Source organism: Electrona antarctica (assembly GCF_951216825.1).
Source record: "Electrona antarctica genome assembly, chromosome: 9".
NCBI lineage: Eukaryota > Metazoa > Chordata > Actinopteri > Myctophiformes > Myctophidae > Electrona > Electrona antarctica.
Genome location: NC_136790.1, coordinates 36,965,459 through 36,993,147, shown reverse-complemented (window position 1 = coordinate 36,993,147; position 27,689 = coordinate 36,965,459). Strand labels below are relative to the sequence as shown.

At 42.8% G+C, this 27,689-nt stretch overlaps 3 protein-coding genes across 4 annotated transcripts in view; all 3 read right to left on the bottom strand.

Moving 5' to 3' along the window:
* Positions 1–320: 320 nt before the first annotated feature.
* Positions 321–16,369, bottom strand: tomm34 (translocase of outer mitochondrial membrane 34). 2 transcript variants are annotated; one of them, XM_079511293.1, is made up of 9 exons: positions 16,131–16,284; positions 14,258–14,324; positions 13,566–13,721; positions 9,192–9,288; positions 8,111–8,263; positions 6,448–6,602; positions 5,404–5,551; positions 4,639–4,765; positions 321–3,146 (listed from the first exon to the last, which is right to left on the bottom strand). In XM_079511293.1, the coding sequence occupies exons 3-9, from the start codon at positions 13,699–13,701 to the stop codon at positions 3,045–3,047; spliced, it is 918 nt and encodes a 305-aa protein (XP_079367419.1). In that variant the 5' UTR covers positions 13,702–13,721; positions 14,258–14,324; positions 16,131–16,284; the 3' UTR covers positions 321–3,044. The 2 variants fall into 2 exon arrangements, with proteins under 2 accessions (XP_079367419.1, XP_079367418.1); XM_079511292.1 differs by lacking the exon at positions 14,258–14,324 and having other exon boundaries at positions 16,131–16,369.
* A 2,200-nt stretch (positions 16,370–18,569) lies between these two features.
* The window catches only part of tgm8 (transglutaminase 8), a 28,566-nt gene continuing 19,446 nt past the window's right edge, over positions 18,570–27,689 (bottom strand). The window contains exons 9-15 of the mRNA XM_079510222.1: positions 27,547–27,662; positions 23,320–23,446; positions 21,510–21,697; positions 21,018–21,192; positions 19,733–19,896; positions 19,032–19,165; positions 18,570–18,810 (exon numbers count right to left, since the gene is read on the bottom strand). Of these exons, the coding sequence (XP_079366348.1) occupies positions 18,636–18,810; positions 19,032–19,165; positions 19,733–19,896; positions 21,018–21,192; positions 21,510–21,697; positions 23,320–23,446; positions 27,547–27,662 (1,079 nt within the window). The 3' untranslated portion in view covers positions 18,570–18,635. The remainder of the gene's footprint in view (positions 18,811–19,031; positions 19,166–19,732; positions 19,897–21,017; positions 21,193–21,509; positions 21,698–23,319; positions 23,447–27,546; positions 27,663–27,689) is intronic.
* Positions 23,855–26,032, bottom strand: LOC306929234 (N-alpha-acetyltransferase 35, NatC auxiliary subunit-like; the record flags this gene model as incomplete). The annotated part of the gene is made up of 1 exon (XM_079509676.1): positions 23,855–26,032. The coding sequence occupies one exon, from the start codon at positions 26,030–26,032 to the stop codon at positions 23,855–23,857; it is 2,178 nt and encodes a 725-aa protein (XP_079365802.1).

The window sequence follows — 27,689 nt, the reverse complement described above, 5'->3', positions numbered from 1 at the left end:
CAGGTTTGACATGCCTTTACTGTTAATAGCATCCTCCACATTCCTTGTCGCCACCCCACAATGACATCTTTCAAATGTTAGATTTGATGGTATGCTCTACACTGTATAATTAACTAACTACATAAACATTGTGTTGATTACCGTCACTATTATTATATTGTTTTCTGTGTATGTACAGTATGTGTATTGTTTTACTGAAGACTACATAAACATTCAGAATGTTGCTCACTGGAAGGAAAAGCATATAAAGAAATCCATGTTTTTTTTTCCATCGATTCGTTGATAAACAATAAAAAAGAAATGGACACAGTTAAATGAGATTACAATGGAATATCTTTATTTCACCGACATCGTGGTTAAACAGCTTCATTTTAAATAACAATAAGATGTCTTATGTCAATTTTAGGCAAGCAGAAACACAAACAAGGTAAACCCCAGTCAACAGAATAGCATTCATTTTAGGTCATGTGTCAGGGCTAGAGCAGATTATGACACCCAGTTCCTTTTCATGTGCATGTGAACGTTAAACTAGGAACCCCAATAAATGACATAATAAAATAGAATAAAATGATAGTTACATTCAGTTTAGTTCAGTTTCACACACACATGGATGGGTGGGTGGATCAGTCGGAACAGCTGAGCCGAGTTTAGCCAACAACAAGGTTAGATGACAAGAGTCCAAACAGAAGAAACTCACAGACACAAAGAACGTAAACATAACGTGAAGCAGGAACTGCATAAGGAAATGTATGCTTTCTGCAGCCACATAGCAGTGACTACATCAGAAACAGTATGTAGTGTCACCAAGAGCTATTGAGCACAATGACACTTTGATCCTTACTTCCATTCTCTCTTCTTTTTTTAATTATCTCCGAGCACAAATCTGTGCATTGTTTTAGCCACACAAAAAAAGATTGAATATTGTATAAATATTCTCAGTTTACAATGGCTGACCAATAGCAGTGTCATAATTCTCTCAATAGCTTTCAATAAGTTCTGGCACCACAAAATAGCTAGCAGCTTGGATGTGACGTGTTGTGATCTTTAGATATACAGTATTTATTTGTTTCTGCATCACACGACAGACAGCTAGTATACATATTACACATGTAGGCATAAGCTTGCTTTGAGAATTTCTGCTCTCAAAAATAGTTCTGCCAGAGTTAATGTGGTTAAGTCACTGCTGTGTGTCTTCAAAAGAGCAGCTGTAAAGCTGGCGACAGGCACTGTAGGAAAGACTTCAGGGACACAACTCAAAAGACACAATGAAATTGAAAACAAGTGTTTAGGTTCACAGGTTCAGCACTGAAACCTTTTGGATGGGAGGGGTGTGGGTCGGCTGAAAGGTGGCGTGAAAATCTAATCAAAACCTGTCCCTTATGCAAAATTCTAAAACTGTTCCATTTTCCTCAGGGCCGTGCTCACAGAAAGCCTTTTTTGAGCTGCCAGCCTTTCCGCCAGGTATTTGTCTCACTGTGTGAGACAATCCGGTCATTTACCACCCAACGTTGATAGTTTATCATAACCATGAGGAGTCCACGTTTACCATTAATGGTTCAAGCTTTGGATCGCATGTGCAGCACAGATCAGTCTCATTGAGTAGAGGATGATGCAGAAGCAGTCGGAAAGAATGTTTGCAAAGAAAGCCACCGTGGAGATGTCGACCATTATGGAGGCATGCCCACAGCAGCAGTCCTGATGGAACGTATGTGGGACTAACTCGTGTGAAAAGCAAGCAATCCCACAGGATTGCTTACTTCCCGTACAAGTGCAGGTAGAAATCCCCAACTAGCCTGTGAGTTTAAAAACTTGCCATTTCAATGGTCACCTGGTTCCCTAGCATGAGCCAGCCCAGCTGCCACCGGTGAGCCTAGGACAAGCCTTCTACCCACATTGGAAGTGGCAATGACACAGAACAAATGACAGGTACCGCCCCTAAATCACTTCAATGTCGCTTGACCAAAAAGGAGAGGCAGCACAAACTAAAGAGTACAAAGAAGAAAAGAAAAAAGATGACAACATTGTATCGCCTTGCAGCTGCATAGTTTGATACAGCATACTGTACATTTGATTCAGTTTGGGGAAATTGTTTCATATTCAGTTTAGTTATTTACTTTTGTCACACTTTCTGTGGACACAGCCCGTAAACGCACATGCGTGACACAGCAGATACAGCATTCAGCCAGTGTCTGGTAGCAACCAACCTCATTCCATTCTCAGGTAGGGACAATTCTACAATACTGCTAGAGCACTTCTAGAATGTGTATTGTCACATCTAAACAATCCACTCTCAAAGAGGGTTCAAAGTAGGAAATTACCAACCACAGATGTCAAATGCTGGTGCATTGACACAGATGCATTATGGCTTTGTTCTTTGAAATGCAGGCAAATCCCATTCGTTTATCAACTCTTTAGGACTGACTATCCACACTGTTATTTAATAACATAAATAAGTGATCACATGGAATTTGTGTATTCAGAGATCGTCTGCCTAAGTGATTCTCTGTTTCTCTGTTTTTTGTTTTTCATTTCAAGGACCCCCAGTTAAATATGCATTAGGCCACGGACCCCCATATCTTTTCAAATCTGAGATCCCAATCTACACTGTAAACTCCTGTTAATTTAACTCTGAGAGTGTACAATTGGAACCAAATGGTTCAATTTGTACACTCACGACAAACTAGTTCTACAAATGGATTTCATTAGGTTCTCAAGTAGGGTCCAGGCAGGGACCCAAAGGTTCCTTGAGGGGGGTCCCTTTACAGGTCTGTAACTCTTAAGGGTTCATTTGGTTCCACACCTGTACACTCCCAGAGTTGCGGGGGTCCTTGAAATTAAAACGTTGGGAGAAAAAACAAACCGGAGCCAGAACCGACAATTAGCGATAAATGGATAGAACATGCTTTTGCGAGAACCAACCGTCAGTCTTGTTTGTAATTGGTTGAAATCGTGTCACCGCTGCTCCCGATGATCTGACAAGTCTTGTCTCGACTCCCCCCCCCCCACACACACACACACACACACTTCCTGGCAGTATGGTCGCGTCACTTCTTCTTCTGTATCTCCTGCATCAAATTGAGGGCGGCTGTATTCTTTGGCTCCACCTTCAGCAGGCGGATGAGGTCTTCCTCACAGGCCTTATTGTCCTGAAAAAACATTTTAGCCATGTTAAACCTGGAGACCACGTTAAACCTGGTGACCACGTTAGTTGTCGTAACTCGGTCTTACTCTATTGCTCTGGTCTACACATGCTTTTCTATTGAGAAACATTGTTGGCCACTTGCGTGGTGGACCACTGGACACGATGGCTAGCAGGCTAATTGAGCAGCTGTCCAACAAAGAAAGGGGGAACTCAGTGGTGTGTTCTAGGTTTTTTCGGTGGGTATACCATAATTATTCCCTCCCACACTTGCGGCACGCGTGGTCACGGAATGAAATAACAGCAAATACCATGTATATGCGTGAAAAAATATAATAAAATATTGGCCCTTTGACTACCCTTGAAGACCACTATTTAACTACTTCAAAATTCCCTTGACCAGCGGTCATTATCACCTCACCTCGGACGCCACATTATGACATGAAAAAGGCTATTGAAGTCCACATTCCCCAGCCCCTCCTTGTGCGTATCAGAAACTACCTTGGATGGTTAGTAGACGGTATATGGTTTTTGAGGGGTGCTAGCCCTTTATATGATATAGATCATATAAAGGGTTATACTCCCTCAAGGCCATTGCAGTCTGCAGGCCAGTTGAATCTCAAGGTCACAATAAAGGCCCGTTTAAAGACCAGAGGTGTCCGAGCCTTTTCTGTCATAGCCCCCAACTGTGGCATGTGCTCCCCCTCCCATGTGAAATTAGCCCTTCACTAAGTCCCTCCCCAACCCATCCTTGTCCAATAGGCACGTTAGCAGCGAAGAAAGCTTGACCTGCATAGCAACCGTTACTTAACCATTTGGATTGGCATTGGACAATCGCTTTTTGGGGTGGGATTTAGTGAAGGGCTAATTGGCCCCTACCATCAAGATCTTTAAATCTCACCTTAAGACACACCTTTAGACCTTGGCTTTTAATTCCGTTTGAGAGTTCTGTGTATTTTGTTTGGCTTTGTTGTTATGTCTTCTTTTTTACTGTGTGGTCTCTATGTTTTAGCGTTATACTGTATTTAGCTTTTAACTTTCTGTACAGCAACTTCGAATTTCTCTAACTATTATAAACCTACAAATACAATGTATGCAACGGCTATACTAAATTATACTAATTGGTCAAAATAAGTAAAATAATATAGCCTTTCCATAGGAGTATCTTTTTATATTTTTCCAAGAAGAATACAGCCAAGCATATTAAGTTATGTAATAACTAAAACATTATAGTGGCTATAGGCTATTATGGGAAATGTACACCAACTCATTTACCTCAGAGAATGTTTTCATTGATAAAAATCATAAAATGGTCTATGGTCTAATCTAATGGAATAAATGCAGGAGTTTTAACGATTCAATTAACTGTAACTAGGGCCATCGCCTAGCCCCCCCCGCCCCTCACTGGTGCAAAATCGGGTAGGAAAAACGGGGAAGCGTCTGTGAGCCTCTGTGTGTGTGTGGGAAGCGTCTGTGAGCCTCTGTGTGTGTGTTCTCACCTTCAGCTGCCTGTGAGCCTGAGCTCTCCTGTACAGAGCCTTGATGTTACAGCTGTCATACCACAGAGCCTGGTCACAGTCACGCACCGCCTCCTTGGCCTGTTTCAATGACAGGTAGCACAGCGCCCTGCACACACACACACGTTGTCACATCATTATCACACATACAGACGTTGTCACATCATTATCACACACACGCACGCACACACACGTTAATATTAGAAAAACTGACTCCAATGATGCAGCCACTAGTTAAGAAAAATCCTATTCCAATTTTTATTTTGAATTAAGTTAAGTGTTGACATACTGTACGTTTCAGGTTGAGTTCTAGACTCGGCTATTAATGCGTGAGTGAGTGAGTCTGATAACGGTGGGCGACACACACACACACACACACACACACACACACACACACACACACACACACACACACACACACACACACACACACACACACACACACACACACACACACACACACACACACACACACACACACACACACACACACACACACACACACACACACACACACACACACACACACACACACACACACACACACACACACACACACACACACACACACACACACACACACACACACACACAATTTGGGGCATTACTTCATATTGGGACGGTATCAGGAATGGTTTCCAAAGCAGTAAGCGTAGGTTTGTTACTGCTGGTTGTCTCCACCATTCAAGCCCAGTATACAGTATATTGAAATGATTTCCCTAGATGGTGTGTGTGTGCACCCACTACCTGTTGGTGTATGTGGCAACCTCTGTGGGGTTGTGTTTCAGACTCTGTGTGTATTTGTCGATAGCTTTCTGATGTTCTCCTTTCTTCACCAGAGCGTTGCCCTCCTCCTTCAGCAATTGACCTTTCTTCAGGTCTTGCGCACTGGGAGCTGACATAACAGGATGACAGAAACACAGCACATGTTAGAGGAACAGTCTACAGTGTAGATCAGGGGTAGCCTGGCTAATAAGCCAGACTAATATCACACAACACTGTCGCGGTATATTAGTCTGGGCTGGCTCCACTTGGATTTCATTTCCCGGGGGGCGGGTTCAAACATTTTCTCTTTGACGCAATTGGTCAGAGCTACTGTCAGTCAAAGGTCTCAAGCATTGAACGTCACTGTACCAAAGCCCGCCCATATTGCATACCGTGTCCCGATTGGCCCGACCTGTTCTCGGTTGTAGGAAAGAGGCGTGCTACTGAGCCTCGCCAGACCCTAATCCGCTGGCAGGCAATTTTTTTTTTGCCAACGGCTGATTCGGTCTGGTTTATTAACCAGGCTAGATCAGGGGTTCTCAACCCGTGGGTCGCGACCCCTCGGGGGGTCGCCAAATTATTTTAGGGGGTCCCCAAATTATTTTCAAAAAAAAAATAAAAGAATAGCAGACCTACAAGCTCGTAGCGCGGTGGCGCGCTATGAGCTTGTAGATCTGTAGATTTTTCAATAGCTAAATTATAACAATGCTTAAAACACCAAAAGGGGTTCCCGCCCAAAATGGTTTAAGGTTATTGTAGCAGTCAATTTATATTGGGGGTCGGGAGGGGGCGGGGCGGGGGTCCCGAGACATTGCCAAAGCATTTCCGGCCAAAAACGTTGAGAACCCCTGGTGTAGATAGTTAAATGAGATTTGTGTACTGTATAGATTGGGGTCCCATGAATAAACATAAGACATAGGTGTCTGTGGACTAATGCATATCAAACTGGGGCTCCTTGAAATGAAAAGGGCGTGGCGTGGCCACTGAAAACCACGGCGGTGTGGTTTGCAAGGTCTCTTCACCTACCTGCTGGTGTGTTGTTGCTGGTTCCTCCGTTCTCTGTGTTAGCAGCGTGACAGGCATTCAGCATGGCTTGTTTCATGGTCAGCGTGACAGTGGGGATGGCAGGTAGTTTCTCCCTCCACGATAGTCCGTCCATCTCCATCAGAACCTTGGTCATCCTGCAGACAGACACAAACAGGCCTTTTAAGCACATTAACTCTGGGGTCCTTAGTTTGGCCATGTTGTAGTCGGGTCTACCTGGCTCTTCTACAGAGACATTTTTGCAGGATGACAGATTGTGAGCATATAGATCTATTTTCACAGAAGGTTCACCTATTATGACATGCCCAGAAAAGGGACACTAGGGACCAAGTGGTTACTGCATGGATGGAAGCAAAACAAAATCTAAAGACTGAAATATGTTGTTAGGCCATGTCCTAATCTGCCAACACTAGCGTGGTTTCATAAACTTAACGTAAAATTAGCACAATAACTTGTATTAAAAAAATATGATGTTTTGGTAGTCATACAGCCAACAAATTGACGAGTAAAGAAAATAATAATAAACCTTATTTGTATAGTGCCTTTCATACAGGGTTGCAGTATGTGCAGTAAGTGCTTCACAGGCAGGACATATTAATTAAAATACTTCACAATAAATAAGTTCGTCATAAAAGGTTAATAAAGCAAGCAACAGGCAAAAAGGAGACACAGAATATGAATATGTATAGAATCATGTTCATAAGAGGATAGGATTAAAATAGTCACAACACACAATGAGTAAGAAATATGGCCATCAACACAAGCTTTGTGAGCTTGTAGATTTTTTTTTGTTCTTAAGGACTTCTCTCATTCCAACATCACAAGGGAACTGCCTGGAGACTTCACCTCTGACCCATGTCCCACTTCATGTTGGCACTTGGCACTGACAGACAAACCCTAGCAGCCACATAATACACTTATTCACATAAGACAATTTTGAGTAAGTTGTCACGGAGAGAAACCTCATAAAAACCTCCTTAGCAACAACCTCTGTCTCTTTTTAGAGTACTACTGCTAACATTAAACAATACAAGTTACTACTGCCACAACTAGTACAACTACTACTATTATTCCTACTACAAGCCCAAATGGTACCATCAGTTCTACTATGACCACTGCCACTACTAGGGCTCTACAGCCAGTATTACTATTGAAAAGAGAGTGCTACCACTGTACAAGAACCAACTAATACTACAAGCAGTGCACTAATGCTCTTTGTAATACTACATGCTATGACTAGTTTTATTAGGAGTATTACTACCTTCTATGCTTCTATCTCTCTCCAGTTCATACTTGGTATCACTTCTCTTCTGAACCACTTTCAACCTGGTGTCCCTATCAAGAAAGAGAATGCGACGTCACACTGTGTTGTTGCAATAGTGGCAGACCTCACAAGATGGCACCACCTGTCCATTCAACTCAATGAATCGCCATCTTGTGAGGAGGAAAGGTCTCATTTTCTATACTGGTAAAACATAGTTTCAGATCTAAAGCAGATCTATTTCTAGCTTACATTTTTGCTGTTTGTCATACAATTAAATAGATAGGGCTTAAAGAGGTTAATCACGCAGCCTGAGAGAGGCAGGAAACCCAGGCTCCTCTCCAGTGAGGTGCATGGTGTATCTCTATACGGTATGGTTCCTACCTGCCAGTGCCGTCATGTGCGGAGGGTATGTTGTTGTCCACCGCCAGGGCGGTTTTATAGTCTACATAGGCCAGACGGTAGCGCTCTAGAGCCTCGTAGGCCGCTGCTCGGCGCAGGAGAGACTTTACATTGAAAGGAACTAAGTCCAGAGACCTGAGAGAGAGAGAGAGACAGAGAGAGAGATATTTTATTTATCCCACTAACAGATGGAGAGATAAAGAGTCAGGCAGATGGACAGACTGACAGACAAGGATAAAGGATAGTATGACAGAATAGTGGTAGCACTTTAGTTTGTTGTGTTATTACAATTACATTCTTTGCTTTTTACCCTTTTCTCCCCAATTTAGCCATTATGCCAATTGATTCCTGCCCACACCACACACACACACATTTCTGTGTGTTGTCACTGCTGTTGTATCTTACTGGCTCACCTGCCAGTGAGGAGCCCCTACCGGGAGGATCCGTCAAACACTCCCCACCGACGGGGTGCAGCCGCAGCCCGTATGAGTATATGGTATATGCAGTGAGAAATATGAACCTCCCTGCCTGGCGTCCGTCCCCCGAACACAGGCCAATTGTGTTTGTGTAGTAGACGCTTGACTAAAGCTTGACTGCGTGTATTCAAACCCCCAGACTCTGCGGTGGTGGGCAGGTATTTTAGCTCTGCACCACCCGAGCACCCAATTGTCGTTATCATTGGTCTTAAATTGCGTATTCTATTAATTCTGTGTAAAAGGTCCTTACACACCAGGAGTGTGAAGAATAAACGTGACAATATTTCACACAGATTGATGGTATTATTCTTGGTGAAAAATAATAATAATAATCAACCCTCGTTCCGAAACATTACCTCACTTCATCGACACATATTTGTGTTTTCTTGTTATGTACTCATGACATAAGCAGCAGTTTAAGTCAATGCTGATTAAGCATGCAAAATAAATGCAACTGCTGTGTAAAGACTTAAACATCACCTCAGCATCTGATATAAAAGCCAGAGTTACATCAGTAGCCCCTGACAGGTAAGATACTGTAAATCAATGGTAAGACATAATAATCAAGTGATAATAAATAGTCTCACGTGTTGCAGTCTTGGATGCATTGTGTACAGTTGCCATCCTTCAAGTAGCTGGCTGCTCTGTTAGAATAGATAACACTCAGATCCTCTGGATTCTTACCTGGAAAACAACGACAACTAATATCAATGCATCTAGATTTATGCATTTCAATGTTTTTGTTTGTTACTGTCGCTCAACTATCTAAATCAAAGATGTGTGATACACATACAGACAAGATAGACAGCTGTCATACAATCCATAAAGACACCTGTCAGAGACGAATGGACAGCAAGGGGCATCTTAACCAATCTCAACCTTTTAGGAAGGTCATTATAGGCAGAAATTGTCAGAAATTGTTAAAAGCTCACAATGTATCATGATGCTACTTGTTACAAGCCCATAGAGCGGCTATTGTCATATGACCACGTATATTAGACAGCTCAGAAAAAGGTCATTCATTCAAACATTTATTTATTCGAGACATTGAGGTTTCCCTCATTTGCTGTGTTGTCGAGATACAGTACAACATTTTCATAGCAAAAAAAAAAAAAAAAAAAACAGAACAGCAACCTTTCCTCATTGTGTGATCGAATACATGTTTACAAACAGTTGCAGACACTTGGGGGTAAGTCTGTAATCAAAGATTTAAATTGACCGTATGTAACTAGAATTTCGCGGGCCTTCGGCCCGCTCATCCCAGAGTTGCGTTGCCCCGCGTTGCGATACAGAAGTCCACAGATACATAAGTCCACAGTGACACGCGTTTTATGCAGCTGTTTTGTGTTGCAGCGCGTGCGCGCGCGCGCGCGCGTGTAGTGTTGTTGTTCTTATCCATATATGCGCCTCGGTTCGTCCCGTTTGTTCCACGCCAGGTGTCGACGCAGTCGTTCGTGCGATTTGCGTGTTTGCATTATTTTAACTGTGTAGGCATACCATATTATGAATTACCAAAAAGAGGCCACATGCGCGCGTGCATGTGGATGTGGATGTGCACATGCGCGTGCACGTCGTGCACGTCGTGCATGTGCCGTGCGTGGGCGGTTCTGTTAAATTGAGATGTCAAAAGAATCTATAGCCTAACAATAAATGGATCAAATATGCTCTATATTAGTTATGTATTTATTTAAAGCAGTGGCTCTGAAAGGTGTGATCCAGGGACCCTCATGGTTCGTTGAGGGGGTTCCAAATGGACCCATTATAGGTCTGTAACTCTGAGAGTGTAACACATGGACCCAAATGGACCCTTACAGGTCTGTAACTGTGAGAGTGTACAAATGTAACCAAATGGAGTCTTTTATAACTTTTAACTCTGATACTGTAGAAATGGAATCAAATGGGACTCTTATGGGTCCATTTGGTTTGACTGTCAGAGTGATGGGGGTCCTTGAAATTAAAAAGTTTGAGAACCTGTATGCAATGGCTTATCTGTTGTAAAAAGAGAGACCAGCCTATTCTCCAAACCATCATATCTTATGCTTTGCTAGGTTGTACAAAATAATATTGGGTCATTATAATTTGCAGGACTCACCGCGCGCACAGCTGCCTTGTCTGTGTTGACATGACATGGGCTTGCAGGACAGAACTTGTATTTGTGACAGACACATAGTTCCTTTGCAGACAATACAATGTGCTTCTCATTGGTCAGTCACAAAGCTAAGAAAACAGCAGCCTACTTTGTCTGCATGTCAATGATGAGATAGTTCTCCGCTGTCTGTCTATCTGCAGACAGCGGAGCAGCCAGCGAGCCTTTGTCTGATCTGCGGTCGGGACCAGTGGTAGTGGTGTCAGCGTGCAGCGCATGCAGAGTTATGAAGAATACACATTCCGGGGTTCGGGCTGAAAGTGTGAGGGGGCTAGCCAATAAGGGCCCTGTGTTGCATGTGGAGAATTGTGTAGGTTAGTGTGTGTGGTGTAGCCGAACAGGGTGGTGAGAACATGAGGGGGATGTAGCACAGCAATCGGTGACCCCTACATTAAGCTGTGTTGCTCCCAGCATGCAGTGCAAATGCGTGTTGTAGCAACCGTAGCCAATGGGAAAACAGGATGCAGTGTTGCCAGGTCCGCGAATGGTAAGCGAGTTGTAAGTAGCGTGTTGAATGGCATTTTTTCTGGGCTTGTTTTCATAGACCTGGCAACAAATTAGGCGGGGGTGTCGGTGCTTGTGGCGTGTTTGTGTGTGTGTTTATTTACTCATTGTTTGTGAGTCTGGACGGGAGGCGGCTTTAGTGGCAGTGCAATGACAATTTTTACGCGGGTGATGTTGAGTGTGGCCGTGCTGCGCGACATGAGGAGATAGCCGTGGATCGACGCGGAGGGTAAGTCTGTGACGTGTTAGTGTGTTTAGTGGGTTGTTGCAGTGTGTGTTGCAGTGTGTCAGTGACGTAGTAGCTGGTGCCTTTTGTTCCTGTGCGTGCGCACAGCGTTTGCGCACACCTTTTCAATTGTATAATAGATGGGAGAGCAGATCTTTAATTTAAGCTGCAAGTCATTCCACGTGGTTGGGGCACTAAAACAAAAGGCTGTTTTCCCTAGTTCTGTGTTTACATTTGGAACCTTTAGTATAAGCCAGTGACTGGAGCGTGTCCTATATGTTACAGGATTCCAATCCAGCAGAGCTTTAATATACAACGGTAAAGTCCCATCAATTGCTTTAAAAATAAACAGATACCAATGTTTATTTTGCCTGTCGTCATATAGGATGCAGTGATGAGTTCTATAAGGTTCACCAGATATAAATCTCAGAGCAGAGTGATAAACTGCATCCAAGGGCTTGAGGACAGAAGGAGCAGTTTTTCTATAGATGACATCTCCAATTCTCCATAGTCCAATAACTAATTTCCTACATGGAATTGGGAAACTATTATTATTCACCAAAACAGCACAAAAACGTCTGTTGACAAAACAGGTCAACAGAAATAAAATAAAAAATGAGGGGTGCTTACAACTGAAACGGCAATGTGAAGTTGAACTACAAAACAACCTAAAACTATATAAGATTAGGGAAAATTGCTTTGGTTGTCGACTTTTAATAATGGAATCAAGAAGACAGAGAGCTGGATTCCTGTTCATTGTTTTGTTCTTTCCAGTTCATGATCAATAGAGCACCGAAGTCCTGACGTCACTGTCAGTAGAGGGTTCGTCTACTTTTTATTTGCATTGTAATCTCCATAGGGGGATTTTAGATCGCCTCGTATAAGAACTGTGTTTGAAAAATAAACCGATCACCCCAGCCTTTTCACTCATATGGATATGAAGCATCGACTGAAGGTGGAAATGTACAAATATACCCAAAGAGTAACAAGAAAAGCGTTAGAAACGAGTGAAACAACCCAGAGACTACATTTCCGGTATAGGCGGGTGGCTGCATCTGCCCGTCGCACAACAGAAATTGAATGTTAATTACGTTTATTTGTATTGATATTTAATGTTTCGTGGTTAGTACAAGTCGAGTCACCACCAGCTGAGCTTACGTCAACGAGGAATCTCAGGAACGCAATGTGTTGACAGCTGGGCGTGACGTATATTAGCAGTGCGGCCACATTAATTCCATTTTCTCCAGAAACTGGCTGTATCAAATATGAATGGACATCATTAACGACGCACAGACTTCGGTGCTCTATACTGTACACGAGAGCTGAACTACATACAAAAGGGTTTGTATTAGAAACATTTAAATAGACGAGAGCACAGAAACAACTCTTCTCATATGGTCTGATTACAGCAAAAAACTAATTTTGACTCACTGGAAAAAGGAGGAGGCTCCTGCATTTAAGCATTGGCTAAATAAAATGACTAGTACACTTCATCTTGAGAGAATAAGGTATTTCCTGAGAAACAGGGAGAGACAATTTGATAAGGTTTGGCTGCCCCTTGTCCATTACTTGAGTAGAAACAATTAATAGACAGGATACCACTGATATGGTTGACTGTACGCCATTTTCTTTTCAGATGTTTTCCATTTTTCAAATTACTATTTTATTCTATAGTATGCAGTGTCACAGAGCAGTATGGGTGGGAGCGTTGAGGGTTTTCTTTCTCTTTTTTGTCCTTGTATTTTTTTTTTTTTTTTTTTTAATCTGTTTAATCTACAACAATTTATAATCTGTTCTCAATAAAAACCTATGACAAAAAATAAACATTTAAATGCTTAGATTACAAAAGCAAATGCTAAAACTATTACATCATTAGTAGAATATAAGAATTTAAATTTCTAGACAGAATTATTAAATTCACATCGAGTTGAAAACTTACTATAAAACTAGTTGAACTGAAAAACAGAACTGAAATATGAAATCCAAAACCAAAAGAGTCATTGACAAAACAAGACAACACAACATTCAGACAAAGAGGAAGACAAAGCAAAGCTGGTCTAATAATGTGCATGCACAAACATTTACCTTTACCCGTCTTCTCCAGTTCTTTGATAGCCTGGCTGTATAGCTCAGTGGCCTCTCCATACTGGCCTGTCTTAAAACGTTCATTGCCAGCCTGTTTCAGCTCGTCCCACGCCTGAGACTTGCGCTTCTTTGGCATTTCTTTCTTATACAAAACACCTGGGAAAAAACAAAAAACAATATCAGATACAGCACAAGCGGGGATTCTTCATTGCAACTATGCACCCATGCAGCCATGCCAAGGTTGGAGGAAAAAAAAGGAGAGCAAACGATTACAATGCCGGCCAATAATTTGTTTATGGTACACAGAAAATACCATTTAATCAACAAGTTAACCACTTGAAACCCTATATCCGTTGTTAAAAAGGTGTCCCCCAGGGGTTTGTAGGCCCTCCATTTCCCCCCTCTTCTTCATAACCAGAGCTTTGCTTGTGATCAATATTTAGCATAGCTTTTCATTCTGAAGCCAAGGGCAGTTCTTTGTTGCAGTAATGTTCTCTTTATAAGTAATGTTAAAGCAACAATCTGTGCGTTCTCATGTCCTAGCCCAAAATGGGACTTTTTTGATTGATTGATTAATTGAATGAATAGGTTATTAGTTAGAAATGTAAACCGCACAAGGTACAGTCAGTCATTAAGATTGTAAGCAGTCTTGCAGAGCATGCCACAACAACACTTCCCTGCTTATACTGTACCTGAATGACACAAATAAACCTTTGTTGATGATTGTTGATTCCGTAAGGAGAAGACTACACTGAGGACCTTTAGAATCCACCACACAAAGACCATTTTAGATGGATGGGCCCGTTTAAAAACAGAGAAAAACAGAGAGACAGAGGATTTTGTTCAGTTATGACCACATTACATCTGTAAATGTTTTTTTAATAGTAATTACTTTATTACTACTACAAGTACTCTTTTGAACTCGACTTTTTAAACAATTTTTATTATTGTTTTTTTGACCAAACACCAACACATTTGGGCAAGTGGCTATGGCCGTTTTTAGCCCAAGACAAATGCTTGCAATGGATTCAGAATGATGAAAACTCCTAGCCGCAATGTGTAACTCTATGTTTTTATAATGGGATGAAACTAGAGTTGCAATACCCTCCATTGACTCCCTACTCATCCAATTTGCGTTTGCGATCTACTTGTATTAAACGACGTTAAACTCACCATCATTGCAGCTCTAGGCCAAGCTTGAATTATCCTCTTTCAATCTGCCAAGCTTTTTTTTCATGTTATGAGCTACTTTCTGTCAAGAAATTCTGTGTAAGTGATTATTTTTCTAAGTGCTGGAGTTTGGAAGCACTCGTCGTATGTCACTGAACTGCAACTCTAGATGCATCCTATTATAAAAAGATCTAGAGTTGCAAATTGCGGCTAGAAAACGCCATATTTTGACACGTCACATGCTACTTAAATGAGGATTACATTTTGCCTTATATAGGTTGTTAATGGTACCATCACCTATTTTAGCATTTTTCAATATGTTGAAATTTGAATTATGTTCCACCACTGGGAACATATTTATGAAACAAAAAAGTTGAAAGCGTTTCTATTGGAATTTGTTTGAGGTTGATTGACCCCTTTTTCGAATGCCTATACTAATATGCCTCTCTGAACACAATGCAATACTAGTACAGTATGTATATTTATAGATTGACACATCTGTTCCACTGTCTTCTACATATTCATGGGGCACTGTGTCAAGTGTACATGTCGGTATGATGAATTGCACATTTGTAACATCTCAATCTGTACTAAAGTCACCATCCATGACACCACAGTTATACTCATTTTCAGGATAAAAATGCTTCCATCAGACTTGCATAACCTTAACACCAGCCCAGGAAAAACGGCCATGACCAGCATTTAATATGCTATTATTATGAACCATATTTCCACTAATCTGATGTGAACCCGTCCACTTAGCTTTAGGCTAGAACCAGCTCTGGCTTGTTGGGTTTAACCACTTAATTGAGCGCCATTTGAAATCCATGTATTCATTTATGAAATCCCTTTTCCAACATTTTTTCTCTAATAAAATGTAGCTAAAATCTACAAGCCCGCAAAGCGTCGCATCGCCTCGCGTTGTGGGCTTGGTGATTTGCTATTTCCAAAGGATTTATTTGTATTTGTATATTAGCATATAATGACATGCACAAAATAGGGAAGCCAGGGTTAAGGTGGCCAATAACGGTATATGATTGGATTTATTTCACTTTCATATTTATGATCGGAAAGTTGTCTGCCTTTTGTTTGTTCTTTGTGGGCCGAACGAGCTAGTATCCAGCTAGCTAGCAACCAAGCTAGCAAGCCGACATCATGCCGTAGGTGGTGACCTAATGAATGGTGTTGCCGTTTTACGATTGAGCAAATGACTCCGCACAAAAAAATAACCGTGGTAGATCTGATAACACTTAGTTGGCGTTTCAAGTGTATTATCTTCTTTTTGAGTCTCTGTCACTGTGTCTATTAGAGCGAGAAGAAGCCAATGGGGGTATATTCCCACGGGTCACCGGGTTTGGTGCAACATTGTGACTGTGCGCTAGTAGCTGCACTTACCGCTTGTGGGGACGTGTATCGCCTCTTCGAGGTTTAAACCATATTCTTTCGCGTGAGCTGCGAAATTATTCCAATCTACGGGTCGTTGTTTTCCTGTCATCAGTGCTGGGTCCTCTGCTCACGTGTCACCACACTGTCTGGAAGCACATGGACCTGCAGGGACATTTATGGACGTTCTGCTAGCTCGCTCCAGTAAGTTCTCTTCTCCCCGATGAGTGGCGGCTGTCTAGTTAAACACAGACGAAAATGCGAGTATGCGACCTCCGGTGGTGTACTTCAAAGTAAAAGTCACATTTTAGTTCATCCAGCTCCCCAGGGGTATTCAACATTTTTCAGGCCAATATAGTCATTAGTCAGGCAATAAATATTATCAAAAAAATGTCCAATCTGTGAATAAATTCCTTACCAGTAGCCATGTCTTCACCAATGTGTTTGTAAAGGTGTAAGTAACACATCTCAGAATCTGTGACAGCCGCTGAAAATTGGGTAACATTTTCAAACATTTACAGGATTTTTTCTTTTCTTTTTTGTTTCTGAAAGAGGGCATGTTCAGCTGTCAGAAAAAAATGTCCAGCTTAATACATTATTCAAATTATTTCCATATCCATTATTTACACTGTAACACGGGGACACATTTTGAACACAACAGGGGCCACATTTTATGCTAAAGATGGAAATTACTAGAATGAAAATTTATCAATTTCCTCTATAGCGTAACAGGGTGGACATATTATGCTTTACCACATCAGTAACGCAACCTGAGAAACATGTAGCCTATATGATGACACCAGTAACACCATTTAACAGTGTTCATTTTAAGACTAAGACTATAAAGACTAAGTCGAAGTTTTTGATATTTAGTCGACTAAGACTAGACCAAGACTAAATAATTTCAGAAGACTAAATAGGAGTAGGACCAAGACTAAATGGTGTGTTATTCAAAAGACTAAGACCAAATAAATAAAAAATAACACTGCCATTTAAGTGATACAGTATCTGTTAACTGTTTATCTGCACGTCCTGTAATTATTATTATTATGAAACTCTAATTTTGAAGGCCAAATGAATCTATTTCCTGTGGTTCAAGTGTAGCAGGGTGTAGCTGACAGCTAGTAGTGACAGACTGTTGGTGTTCTATTTCGCTTTCGCTTCATGACTGAGCAGAGCAGTTGGGTTTCTATTTTTGAAAAAGGAGAGCAAAGATTCTTGATGAAGTTTCCCCCTATTTACTTGAATCATTCTTTTTATTTTATTTTACACATTATAAATTAAAGTGTGATTCTAGACTCCTGCCTACAGTCTAGCATCAGGGTCTTCTTGAGCTATTCCAGTCTGCAGTGTTGTTAGCTCTGCACCGCAGTGTGTGTCTGTGGTGCGCCTCTTTCCCCAAATAATAATTTGCTCGCCACGCCACCATCTCTACTCTGGGTGACACTGTGTAGTGGTAGTGGCACTGGTACACTGGCCAGCCACCAGCCAGCCCTGAAGTGAGCTATATGCCTCATCCTTCTCCTCTGACCTCGTCTGTGACCCGGCGTGGGAGGCCCCCAAAAGAAGTTAAAAGACAAAAGCCATAAATGAATGAGTCATGGATGAAGCCTTTATATAAGTGTCTAGAAATGTTATGATTGACACAAGAGAGTACGAATTTGACCCAATTTTTAATGAAACCCAAACGCTACATCTGAAGCATCAGAGACCACTGTAGCAGTGTAGCTAAAGCTGTACAAGATGGCAGTATAGCACCACCTGCTGGTTGAACTCTAACTTGTAGTACTGGCTCAAATAAATGCTGGACATACACAAAGCTAGGAAATTATGGGGTTTTAAGAAGCTTTAATAATAATCAACCTATATTATTATGACACACCATTGCAGTTCTCAGGGTGGTGAATAGTGTATTTTTGAGGGGTGCTAGCCCATCCTATGCCCAGCTGTGTGTGTCTGTGTATCATAGTGATGATTTGATTGGCTGAGCACAGAATGTGATATATGATGTCTGTATGATGAGTGCCCACTTCACTTTTTAATTGGTACTGGCAGACCTGTCAGTATAGAAATGTCCAATGTAAGCTTGTAAGCAAATGTCCACCGAAAGCTTGTAAGTATTTTGTGATCAAGTTAATGAAGTGAATCAGGCGATTAGTTTGGATATGCAAAAAAAAAAGAAAAGAAAAAAACAAACATTTAAACATTCCTTCATTTTAGTCATTTTTAGACCATACTAATCATGTATATTATAACAATAAGAATGTTCTTAGATTGGTGTCCCAGAGATAGAAATCTACGCAGATCACAAAGGTGCATCGTCAGGGGTGAGTGGTAGAATGTGGAGACTGTGGACACCTGGACAGGGCAGATCACATCCTCAGGGGTGTAGAAGGTGGAAGGTGCATGTGCATCGTTAGGTGTGTGAGTCATAGAAGGTGGAAGGTGCATCGTCAGGGGTGTGTGTGGTGGAAGGTGCATCCTCAAGAGTGTACAGTAAGTGGTAGAAGGTGCAGATCACATCCCCCAGCCTGCCCAGGGTGTGGCTGGTAGAATGTGGATGGTGCAGCTTGCCTTGATGTCTCTGAAGCTGGAACAGTCAAAGTCCACCAGCAGAGTCTTCACTCCTGACTTGTAGGGAAGGATGAAGAACTTAAAGTGCACCTGGCGATCTGGACCCAGCTCTGCTAATCTGAACATACACAACAACACAATACATTCTCATAAACATGCTGTATGCAGATACATTGTGTACACACACACACACACACACACACACGCACACACACACACACACACACACACACACACACACACACACACACACACACACACACACACACACACACACACACACACACACACACACACAAAGGGGATTGGTATCACATGCACACTTGCACATACACTGACCTGGCCTGAATGGCATATTTGACCAGTCCACTGCCAGTGATAGTCAGAGTGCAGTTCCTCAGCACCTCATCAAGTGGGTTTTTGAACACAATCTCCACAGGTAGCTCTCTGCGATGCTGGCCCTGCTCTGGAACCTACACACAAACCATTAGGTCAGAAATCAAACCAAGGGGGCCGCCAAATCCTCATGTGATAATGTCTTTCCTTTACATTAACCAACCATAGCATCCCTATTCCGAGGAGAACTTAAGACAAAAATCACACCTGTGTGAACTGTGAAGTGAGGGGCGCTATATATACATCTCAGACACAACAAACATGGACAACAAACTCTGTTCATGTCAATGGTGTTTTTAATGTTTGTTTAAGGAAAAACAAACCTGTATATAGGAGGGGCTAGCGCCCCTCAAAAATAACAGATATACAAGCTGACAAGCGAGCTATTTTCAGCCAAGAGGAGACCAAGTTCAGAGTGAAAGTATTGGCCATTTAATTGGTTTAATGTCTGAAACTACTAACTACTAACTACTACACCCAGCTAGCTACAAACATGCAGCAACAATGAGCTTGTAGAGCCACTATATTATATATTTTTGGAAATGTTCTGTCAATTTCTGAAATTTCATCATGTGAAACCTTGAGTATACACCACCACTGATTAGTGGCAGTTTTAGTAGTAACTAATGTAATAGGCTACTAACAGTAATAGAGATGGGAGGGCTTTCCAGTGTGATGTCCACCTCCGTCAGGTAGATGGCATCTGGCTGTTCTTTGTCCGTGGCAATGACGGACACCTTCACACTGTCACAGTTCAGCATGTGGCTCCTGTACGCCAAGGCTGGAACCAGGATGGGCACGGACATGTCTGCAGGCAGGCAGGCAGGCAGGCAGGCAGGCAGGCAGGCAGACAGACAGACAGACAGACAGACAGACAGACAGACAGACAGACAGACAGACAGACAGACAGACAGACAGACAGACTCAATTCAATTCAATTCAATTCAATTAACACTTTCATTTTCATTTCATTTTATTTCGCACAAGTATTATTGGACTTAACTCCGATCATAAGAAACCGATCATACAAGTGTACAAACCAGCTCAGAACTGGGAGAGTTGACACGGATTACAGGATTTAAATCCCCTGTGATCCGTTTAGCTGAATGGAGCAGCACAGTGTGTCAGAAAAACGAAATTATTTCAGGTGTGCGGCAAGAACGTTTGCTAATGCACAATAATTGCAGGGCTGCCAACTCCCACTGAGCAAGAGACACACCTGAATGAGTACAATCACGCACTCTCACTCAAGACCACACATGATCTGTCACAACAACTGTCAAATTACATGTTATATAAAAAAAGAACCGGTCGGAGAGGCTTATTGAGGGTTTCAGTCAGAGAACAGGAGTCCATATCCCCTTTTCACAATGTGCTAGATGGATTGCTGAGTTGGAGTGCAACACCTGTACCTACAGTACTATCAGTTCCCAGTACTTAACCGCACAACTTGCCACACCCAAGCTGTGCTACTCATACGCAGAGTTGGCAGTCGGCCATGGCCATGGCCTTGTGGTCGAAAGGTGAGTGCTCTACCGAGTACCGACTGAGCTACCCAAACACGGCATACTGTACACTCTCAGAGGTTTAAATTAACAATGAAGATTTTACAGTGGGTGTACATTAGGATTGGAGATCGACAAGTGGCAAAGCAAACAAGGTTTCGGCCTCTGCGATTTTTTCCAAGTACAGTACAGAGCACAGTACACCGCTTGTGTAGCCTCACTAGCCTGTCCAATGACATCTTATGAACCCAAACTACCCACGCTGCATGCAGCAGCAGCAGCCTCAGCCAAGAAACGAAAGTGGTTGCAAGAAGCGATTTCAAATCATTAATCATTGGTGTGGACTGGGCAGTGTCCGGCCTGTGTCACCTCTCTACTCAGCTGTTTGTTAGTGAATTGACCGTATTGGGACAGACTAGTTTACCTTGTCCAGGCAGTAGAGTCACATCATTCAGCTGGGAGTAGACATTAGCAGAAGGTACACCGGTGTACCTCATGACCTGGGTGCTGATGTTAACAGAGAAACACCTGGCTGCCTGGTCCTTACTGCTCATCTGCAGCTTCAAACTGATGTCCTGACCGTTGATGGGCTTGGACACCTAGAATAATGCATAACCAATGTTATAAGACATAGTCAGATTTTATTTTCCTTTCTAAGTATGAATAGTACCAACACCACAATATAGAATACTCTTACAGTACAGGTAAAAGGCCTGTATTCAAAATGTTACTTGCGTTAAAGAACAGTATTGGCATACAAATATATTGAGTAAAAGTACTCATGGCCCATTTCACAATGTTTTTTTGTTTTTTTTCAAACTTTTTCCCCCCAAATATAACTGAACGGATCTACAAGCTCACACACTACAAGTTGTGAGCTTGTACATCCATCATACATAAGAAGCCTGCCCTATACCTCCTCGATGTTCATTGAAATCTTCTGGGGAGCATTTGTTCCATTTGGCTCATCCGCTCCATTTGGTTCATGCGTTCCATTTGTTCCAGGCTGATCTCCGGGTTCCACCTTTGGTTTTCTGGGGCGTCCTTCTATGGAGTAATCTCTGGTGAGGGCGTGTTTAAAGACACTTCTCTCAGTGTCGGTACCTGTTAGGAGGTCACACAGGTGTCATTTCAGAAAAGAAAATAGGGGGTATATATGCACAGATAGAAATCTACATGTGTGTAGCTTTGTAGCTGTTGCAGTTTTTGTTTTGCAGCTGCAAAAGTTGGATGATGTATCTTTGTATGTTCATGCCACTTGCTTGAATTGAAAATGAATGGTAGCCTGTAACTTTGTAAGTTACTCTCTCACTAAAAAATAGTTGATCTAAAAGCTCACAACAACGCGTCACATTTAGACACATTGTGAGTTTGTAGATCCACTATTTTGTTTGGGGAGGTTGAAATGTTTGTTTTCCTATACTTGCCTGGATGAAAGCAAAATAAAACCTCACGGCTGAAAATGTTTCATATGACCAAGTCCTATATGCGATTTGTGAAACAGTATGAAAAGGAGCCTCCCTCACTAGCACTGATTCCCACAACACATGTAAAAAATCATGATGTTTTAGTAATATTGTTCCTGCTGTTCTACATACTGCCAACCAGGTGAAGAAGTCACAGATTGAGTTTTAACCTTTGCTTCTATGAAATATCCGAGACTATTAACTTTAATCCATGTTAATTACATGAAAATGATTAATAAATGCATGGTTGCAGACAAGAAAGCACATAAACCAGACAGTGGACTTGTGGTTAGAGTGTCCGCCCTGAAACTGGGAGGTCGGGGTTCGATCCCCGGCGGGGTCATACCAAAGACTGTAAAAATGGGACCCAATGCCTCCCTGCTTGGCACTCAGCATCAATGGGTTGGATTGGGGGTCAAATCAACTAATGATTCCCGAGTGCGGTGCATGCTGCGGCTCACTGTTCCGAGATGGGTCAAATGCGGAGAACAAATTTCACTGCGGTAACGTCTGTGACCACTAATCGTACGACTTTGACTTTGACTTTGATAATCTATACAATCATGAATTGATCTGAAATCAGATTAATCTGAAAGAAATGTTCAGAGTTGGGGAGAATGTGCATAAAATAAATACATTTGAGGGTAAAAGTGAAATGATCTGGTTAGGAGAGGGCAGGGTTATTATAGTAATAAAGCTGCACTTTGTACATCTGTATGGTTGGTAGAGTATGTTACAATAACTTACCGATATACAATTGAGGTGGTTGCATTCTGTCTCCCTGCTCTTCTATTGAGACATTTAGATCTTGTGTCTAGTTGAAAACTGGCCTTTAATTGACACAAACCGGTTTCTGGTTTGACAAGAATTTTGACCTGAAGGTCGAGATTCAATTTATCCCTGAGCAAGCAGGCAGGCTCTATTAGCTCAATGGTACAATGTCCAGCACTTGGTAGAAGAGGAAAGTTACATAGTGCAGCTTTAACTACTGCTATTCTTTGACTAGCCAACTAGCCAATATTACAATAAAAAATGTAATATTGGTAAAATATTACTCAACAAGTGAAAGTTGCTCGGTTAAAATTGTACTGGAGAACTTGCTTTTAAAAATACTAAAGTATTCAAAAGTACAAATGTCAGAGCAAAATGCAAATGTTCTTTTTAATATCAATGCATTGCTGTATTGAGTTTTAGACATTTCCCCAAAAATGTGTGTGTGTGTGCGTGTGTGCGTGCATGCGTGCGTGCACATATATTCACCCTCTCTCTGTTTGTAGCTGTCTGTGATATTCTGCCTCTTGTTGGAGCCCACAGACTTGGTGGAGATGTTTTGACCAACTCTCAAAGTGTCAGAATAGATGTTCTTCTTTGAACCATCGGCCATAACCTAGCAGTATACAAAAACACATACAGTAATTGTAATAATAATACTAATGATAATATAAACACTTGAACCCTAGCAAACAAATCCGTAGGTTCAGTAGGTTAGTAGGTTCACATCATAGACACCGTATTTGGGTACGGTATTTGTATTTGAAATGTAATGGAGTGAATCACATCCAGTGTGAAGTGAGCGGTGCCTTTGATTATGAGGTTAATAATAATATAGAGAAGGAGATGAGGTAATGACACAGTAACCATAGTCCATAGTAAACATTCTGAAATAGACCAATAGACCATGCAATGCAGTCAAGTGTTGGAGCTGCTAGCACTGCTCAAAAAGTAAATGTAATTTGTTGCTGTCCACCACTGGGTTACATCCTGAGTGTTCATTTGCCAGTAGTCTGCTTCTGAATCATGTAATTGTGACCACAGGGAAGTATTTGTGAGCGGAGAAGTCAAACTGTGGGAGCACCATGGGCTCTTTCTTGTGTCCTCCGGCCAGCAGCTTCATCACCACAATGTTGGGCTTGGCCACCTTCAGGACACGGCTCACCTCGGCGTCTGGACCGGCCACGTTCTCGAGGACCAGCTTAGCCTGCTGAAAGTGCTTGCTGGCTGTGAGGTACAAGTCAGCCGAACCTGGCAGAGGGTCGCACTTCTTCAGATCAGACATCTCCTTGAACTGGCCGTAGCGTACGGGCAGGGGAGTGACCACGCTGTTGAAGGGGGCGAAGCGATGCTCATAGCAAACCTGCTCACTGTCCAGCTCAAACTGCGGCTTATGCACCTTCCCGTCCAAGTCCAACGCTACCATGGTCTTGTACATGCCAGCACACATGTTCTGGTAGGCTTGACACATTGTGATCTCCTTACTGAGCGGGCACACCTCCTTCTTCTTGGTTTTCTTGCTGCTGCTGCATCCTTTCTGCTGCTCCTCCGCAATCTTCTCTGTGGTGGACATCAGCCAGCCGTAGAGGGACTCGGACAGGTACCAGTAGATGTAGTGGTACTCGTGTACGCGGTAAAGCTCCAGCTCAAAGCCGCTCAGCAGGTACTGGATCATGATTCTCAGGTTGTGGTAGAGGGTCCAGCTGCTCAGACAGGCCAGGTGTTGCCTCTGAGGCTCCAGCTTGGTCAGCAGGTCGTGTAATGCAGTGTCCACATTCTCTGCCTCGGCCTGCAGTGCGGCAAACTCTTCCAGGATGAGTCCTAGTTTGTCTCTCTGCCTAGCTCGGTTGTGGCCGTGGATCTGTATGAGGCTACAGAACGGCACGGAGCAGTGTGTGACGAATGAGTCTATGTAGCCCTTGGCCTGGTGGTTGTTGAAGAGACAGCACTTGGAGGAGAGGACAGGCGGGTTGACAAAGTATCTGAGAGCATCCTTGATCATATTCAGCATCAGGTGAGTACCAAACACTTTCCTATTATCTGCCAGGAACGTTGTCTGAAGCAGAGATCGGGAGAGCACACAGGGAGATTGCGCACTGAACTCACAGAAGAAGTCCAGTATGCCGTGCAGGCTGGTGGCATTGATGACGTCACAGACGCTCTTGATACGTTCTATGAGCTTGGTGAAGTAGGCCACCATTTCCTCTCTCTTGATGATCTTGATGTAGCGTGGGGAGGTGGGGGGCAGCAGTCTCTCATTGACCAGCGGCTCAAAGCCCATCATGATGGGTTGATCTTCTCCTTTAGTATCATTCTGTGATTGGATACCATGTTGGATGCTGGAGTGGATGGCTGGTAGGAGCTCAGCCGCTTGAGCCATCAGATTCTGGGCCTCGGCCATCGAGCTGCTACTGGTCTCTTTCCTTGAAAAGGCGATAAGTGCGGTCAATAACAGGCGTGTGAACTTGATTCTGTTGAAAAGTGCCAAATACTGCTGGTGCTCCAGCTCGACCTCTGTGTCTCGTTGCTGCTGCTTTCCCTGTCGACAGCGTGTGCTCTTAACCCGCCTCTGGAACTCATCCTCCGCGTCTTTCAGCATGCCTGTAACCCGCAGGTCCGCAACATTATCGCCCATCTTGAAGCCATAGGTCACGGCCTGGAAGTCTTCCTCTTCAAACACAGCAGCCTTCATGACTTTCTCTTGAACGATGCTGCAGACTTTGAGGATTCCCAGGGTGAAGGCTTTGAGAGCTGGGTCCTCTATTAAGTCTGGTTTGTGCACGTACATGCAGGTAAATATGGTCTGGGCCAGAGAGTGGCCCTCCAGCCACATGATCAAGCAACAGAAACATGTGTCCATGATGCCGATCAGTTGAGGCGGGCCCAGGTCCCTTACCCTGATGGCACCGGCCTTGACAGCCTGTTCAAAGCTCAGAACTACCTTCTGATTGACCTGGTTCCCGATCATTCCGGCATCCATTTTTGGATTCATCATCTCGATGGCCGACATAGCCTCGAACAGGCCAAACAATTTGTCATGGAGCAACTCGCCAAGGTTCAGTTCCTTACATGCCCCCTTGAAAACACGAGTGACATCAACCCACTTGGCGTTATTCTTCGTCTTCTCGGGGACAACGCCCAGTCCCAGGCCAGCATCAATGTCATCATTATCATCATCCTCAACCGACGACCTCATCACCATAATAGCTAACAGCGTGCTAATCGTTTAGCCATTCAGCTTAAAGCCCTTCTCGAAAGGACTGATTACAGAGCTTAACCTACTGTTCCAAGAGGGCTGTCTCGTTCCTTTTATACAGTTCTCGCAGTGATGTAGATTAATCTTGAGTTAATTTGGAGAATGTACAATTGTCCATATTTGGGCACTTGCAGTTAAAGACATCCATATTTGGATTGTGAGACATCAAGATCAAAACGCGTCGCGATGTAACGTGTTATGAACTTGAATATTGGCTATTTTTGCTATTTAAGTATATTTGGCCACATACGCCATCTGGAAATATCTTGTGCCAGGCATGGACCCCATACAAAATCTGTGTTGTTACATGTGTGTTGTTAAAAAGTTTATAACCTTTTCTAGACTTTTGGAAAATAGCAGGTCTATAAGCTCCCACGGAGCTCTTGATTTCGATGCTGTGTTAGCATGGGGACCCTCTGGAGCCCCCTCAAGGCTCCACTTTGAGAAGCACTGATATAACTACTTCCCTGAACACAGTTCCTTTCAATTTACAATTTAGGCAATATAGGCATTTCAGCTATAGGTAGATGCTCTTAATCCAGAGTGATTTACAGCAAGCGAGGACAGCACTAGTTAATACATCAAATGCATAGAAATAGTCATCTGGGATCATAAGTAGACCAAGAACCTATCACCAATATATAAGAAAATCAATAATCTGTACATTTAATGTAATGTACCTGGCATCTGTCTACATCAGTGGTCCTTGAGGGAGTTCCAGGGGGTCCCCAGCTAAATACTAGTTTGGAACCAAATGGACCCTTATGGTTCTGTAACTCTATAAATGGAACCAAATGGACCCAAACGGGTCCATTTGGTACTATTTGTACACTCTCAGAGTTAAATTAACATTGATTTTACAATATAAATTGGGGTCTCAGAGATAGAAATGCCATTAAATGGGGGTCCGTAGACTAATGCATGTCAAACTGGGGGTCCTTGAAATGAAACAGGTTGAGAATCACTGCTAGATCCGCCCTAGATGGGGGGTCCCTGCAGGCATATCTCTTCACAATTCACATGGGAGTCTGCGGGCAAATTAGTGTCAATTTGGGGGTCCTTGACATGAAAAAGTGTGGGAACCACTGGTCTACATAACATGCTATGCTATCTAAATTACACTTTTAGCCTTTGCAAGTGCTCCAGGCTAAGGTGGAGTCTGAAGAGGTGAGTCTTCAGACTACAGCGGAAGATTGGGACTGCAGTTCTAGGGAGTTAATTCCGTATTTTGGGAGCAGCGGGCGGCAGTGGCTCAGGGGGTGTAGGGTATAGGTATAGTCTTGGAACCCGAAGGTTCCAGGTTTCGATTCCCGGCTCCTCCTGGCTAGCAGGTTGGTGCCTTGCATGGTTTCCTCCGCCATCAGTGTGTGAATGGGTGTGTGAATGGGTGAATGTGAATTACATTGTAAAGTGCTTAGGAGAAAAGCACTGGCCTATATAAATGTAGTCCATTTACTAACCAGCCAGTCAATGCAGTCAGCGTTGACCTCAGCAAAGACAAACGGAATATCGTATTTCTGGTCGGTGTGTCCTGCACGGATCGCTGCGACGGGAGCCGGACCACAGCGGAACACACCTGCAGGAGAGAACAAACTCATTAATA

Coding starts and splice junctions, on each gene's coding strand:
- tomm34 (XM_079511292.1), bottom strand. CDS start 16,230: ATGACAGGAAAACAACGACCCGTAGATTGGAATAATTTCGCAGCTCAC. Junction 9,289..13,565: donor ACTGGAGAAGACGGGTAAAG/GTAAATGTTTGT, acceptor GTTGTTTTCCAG/GTAAGAATCCAGAGGATCTG. Junction 8,264..9,191: donor TGCATCCAAGACTGCAACAC/GTGAGACTATTT, acceptor TCTCTCTCTCAG/GTCTCTGGACTTAGTTCCTT.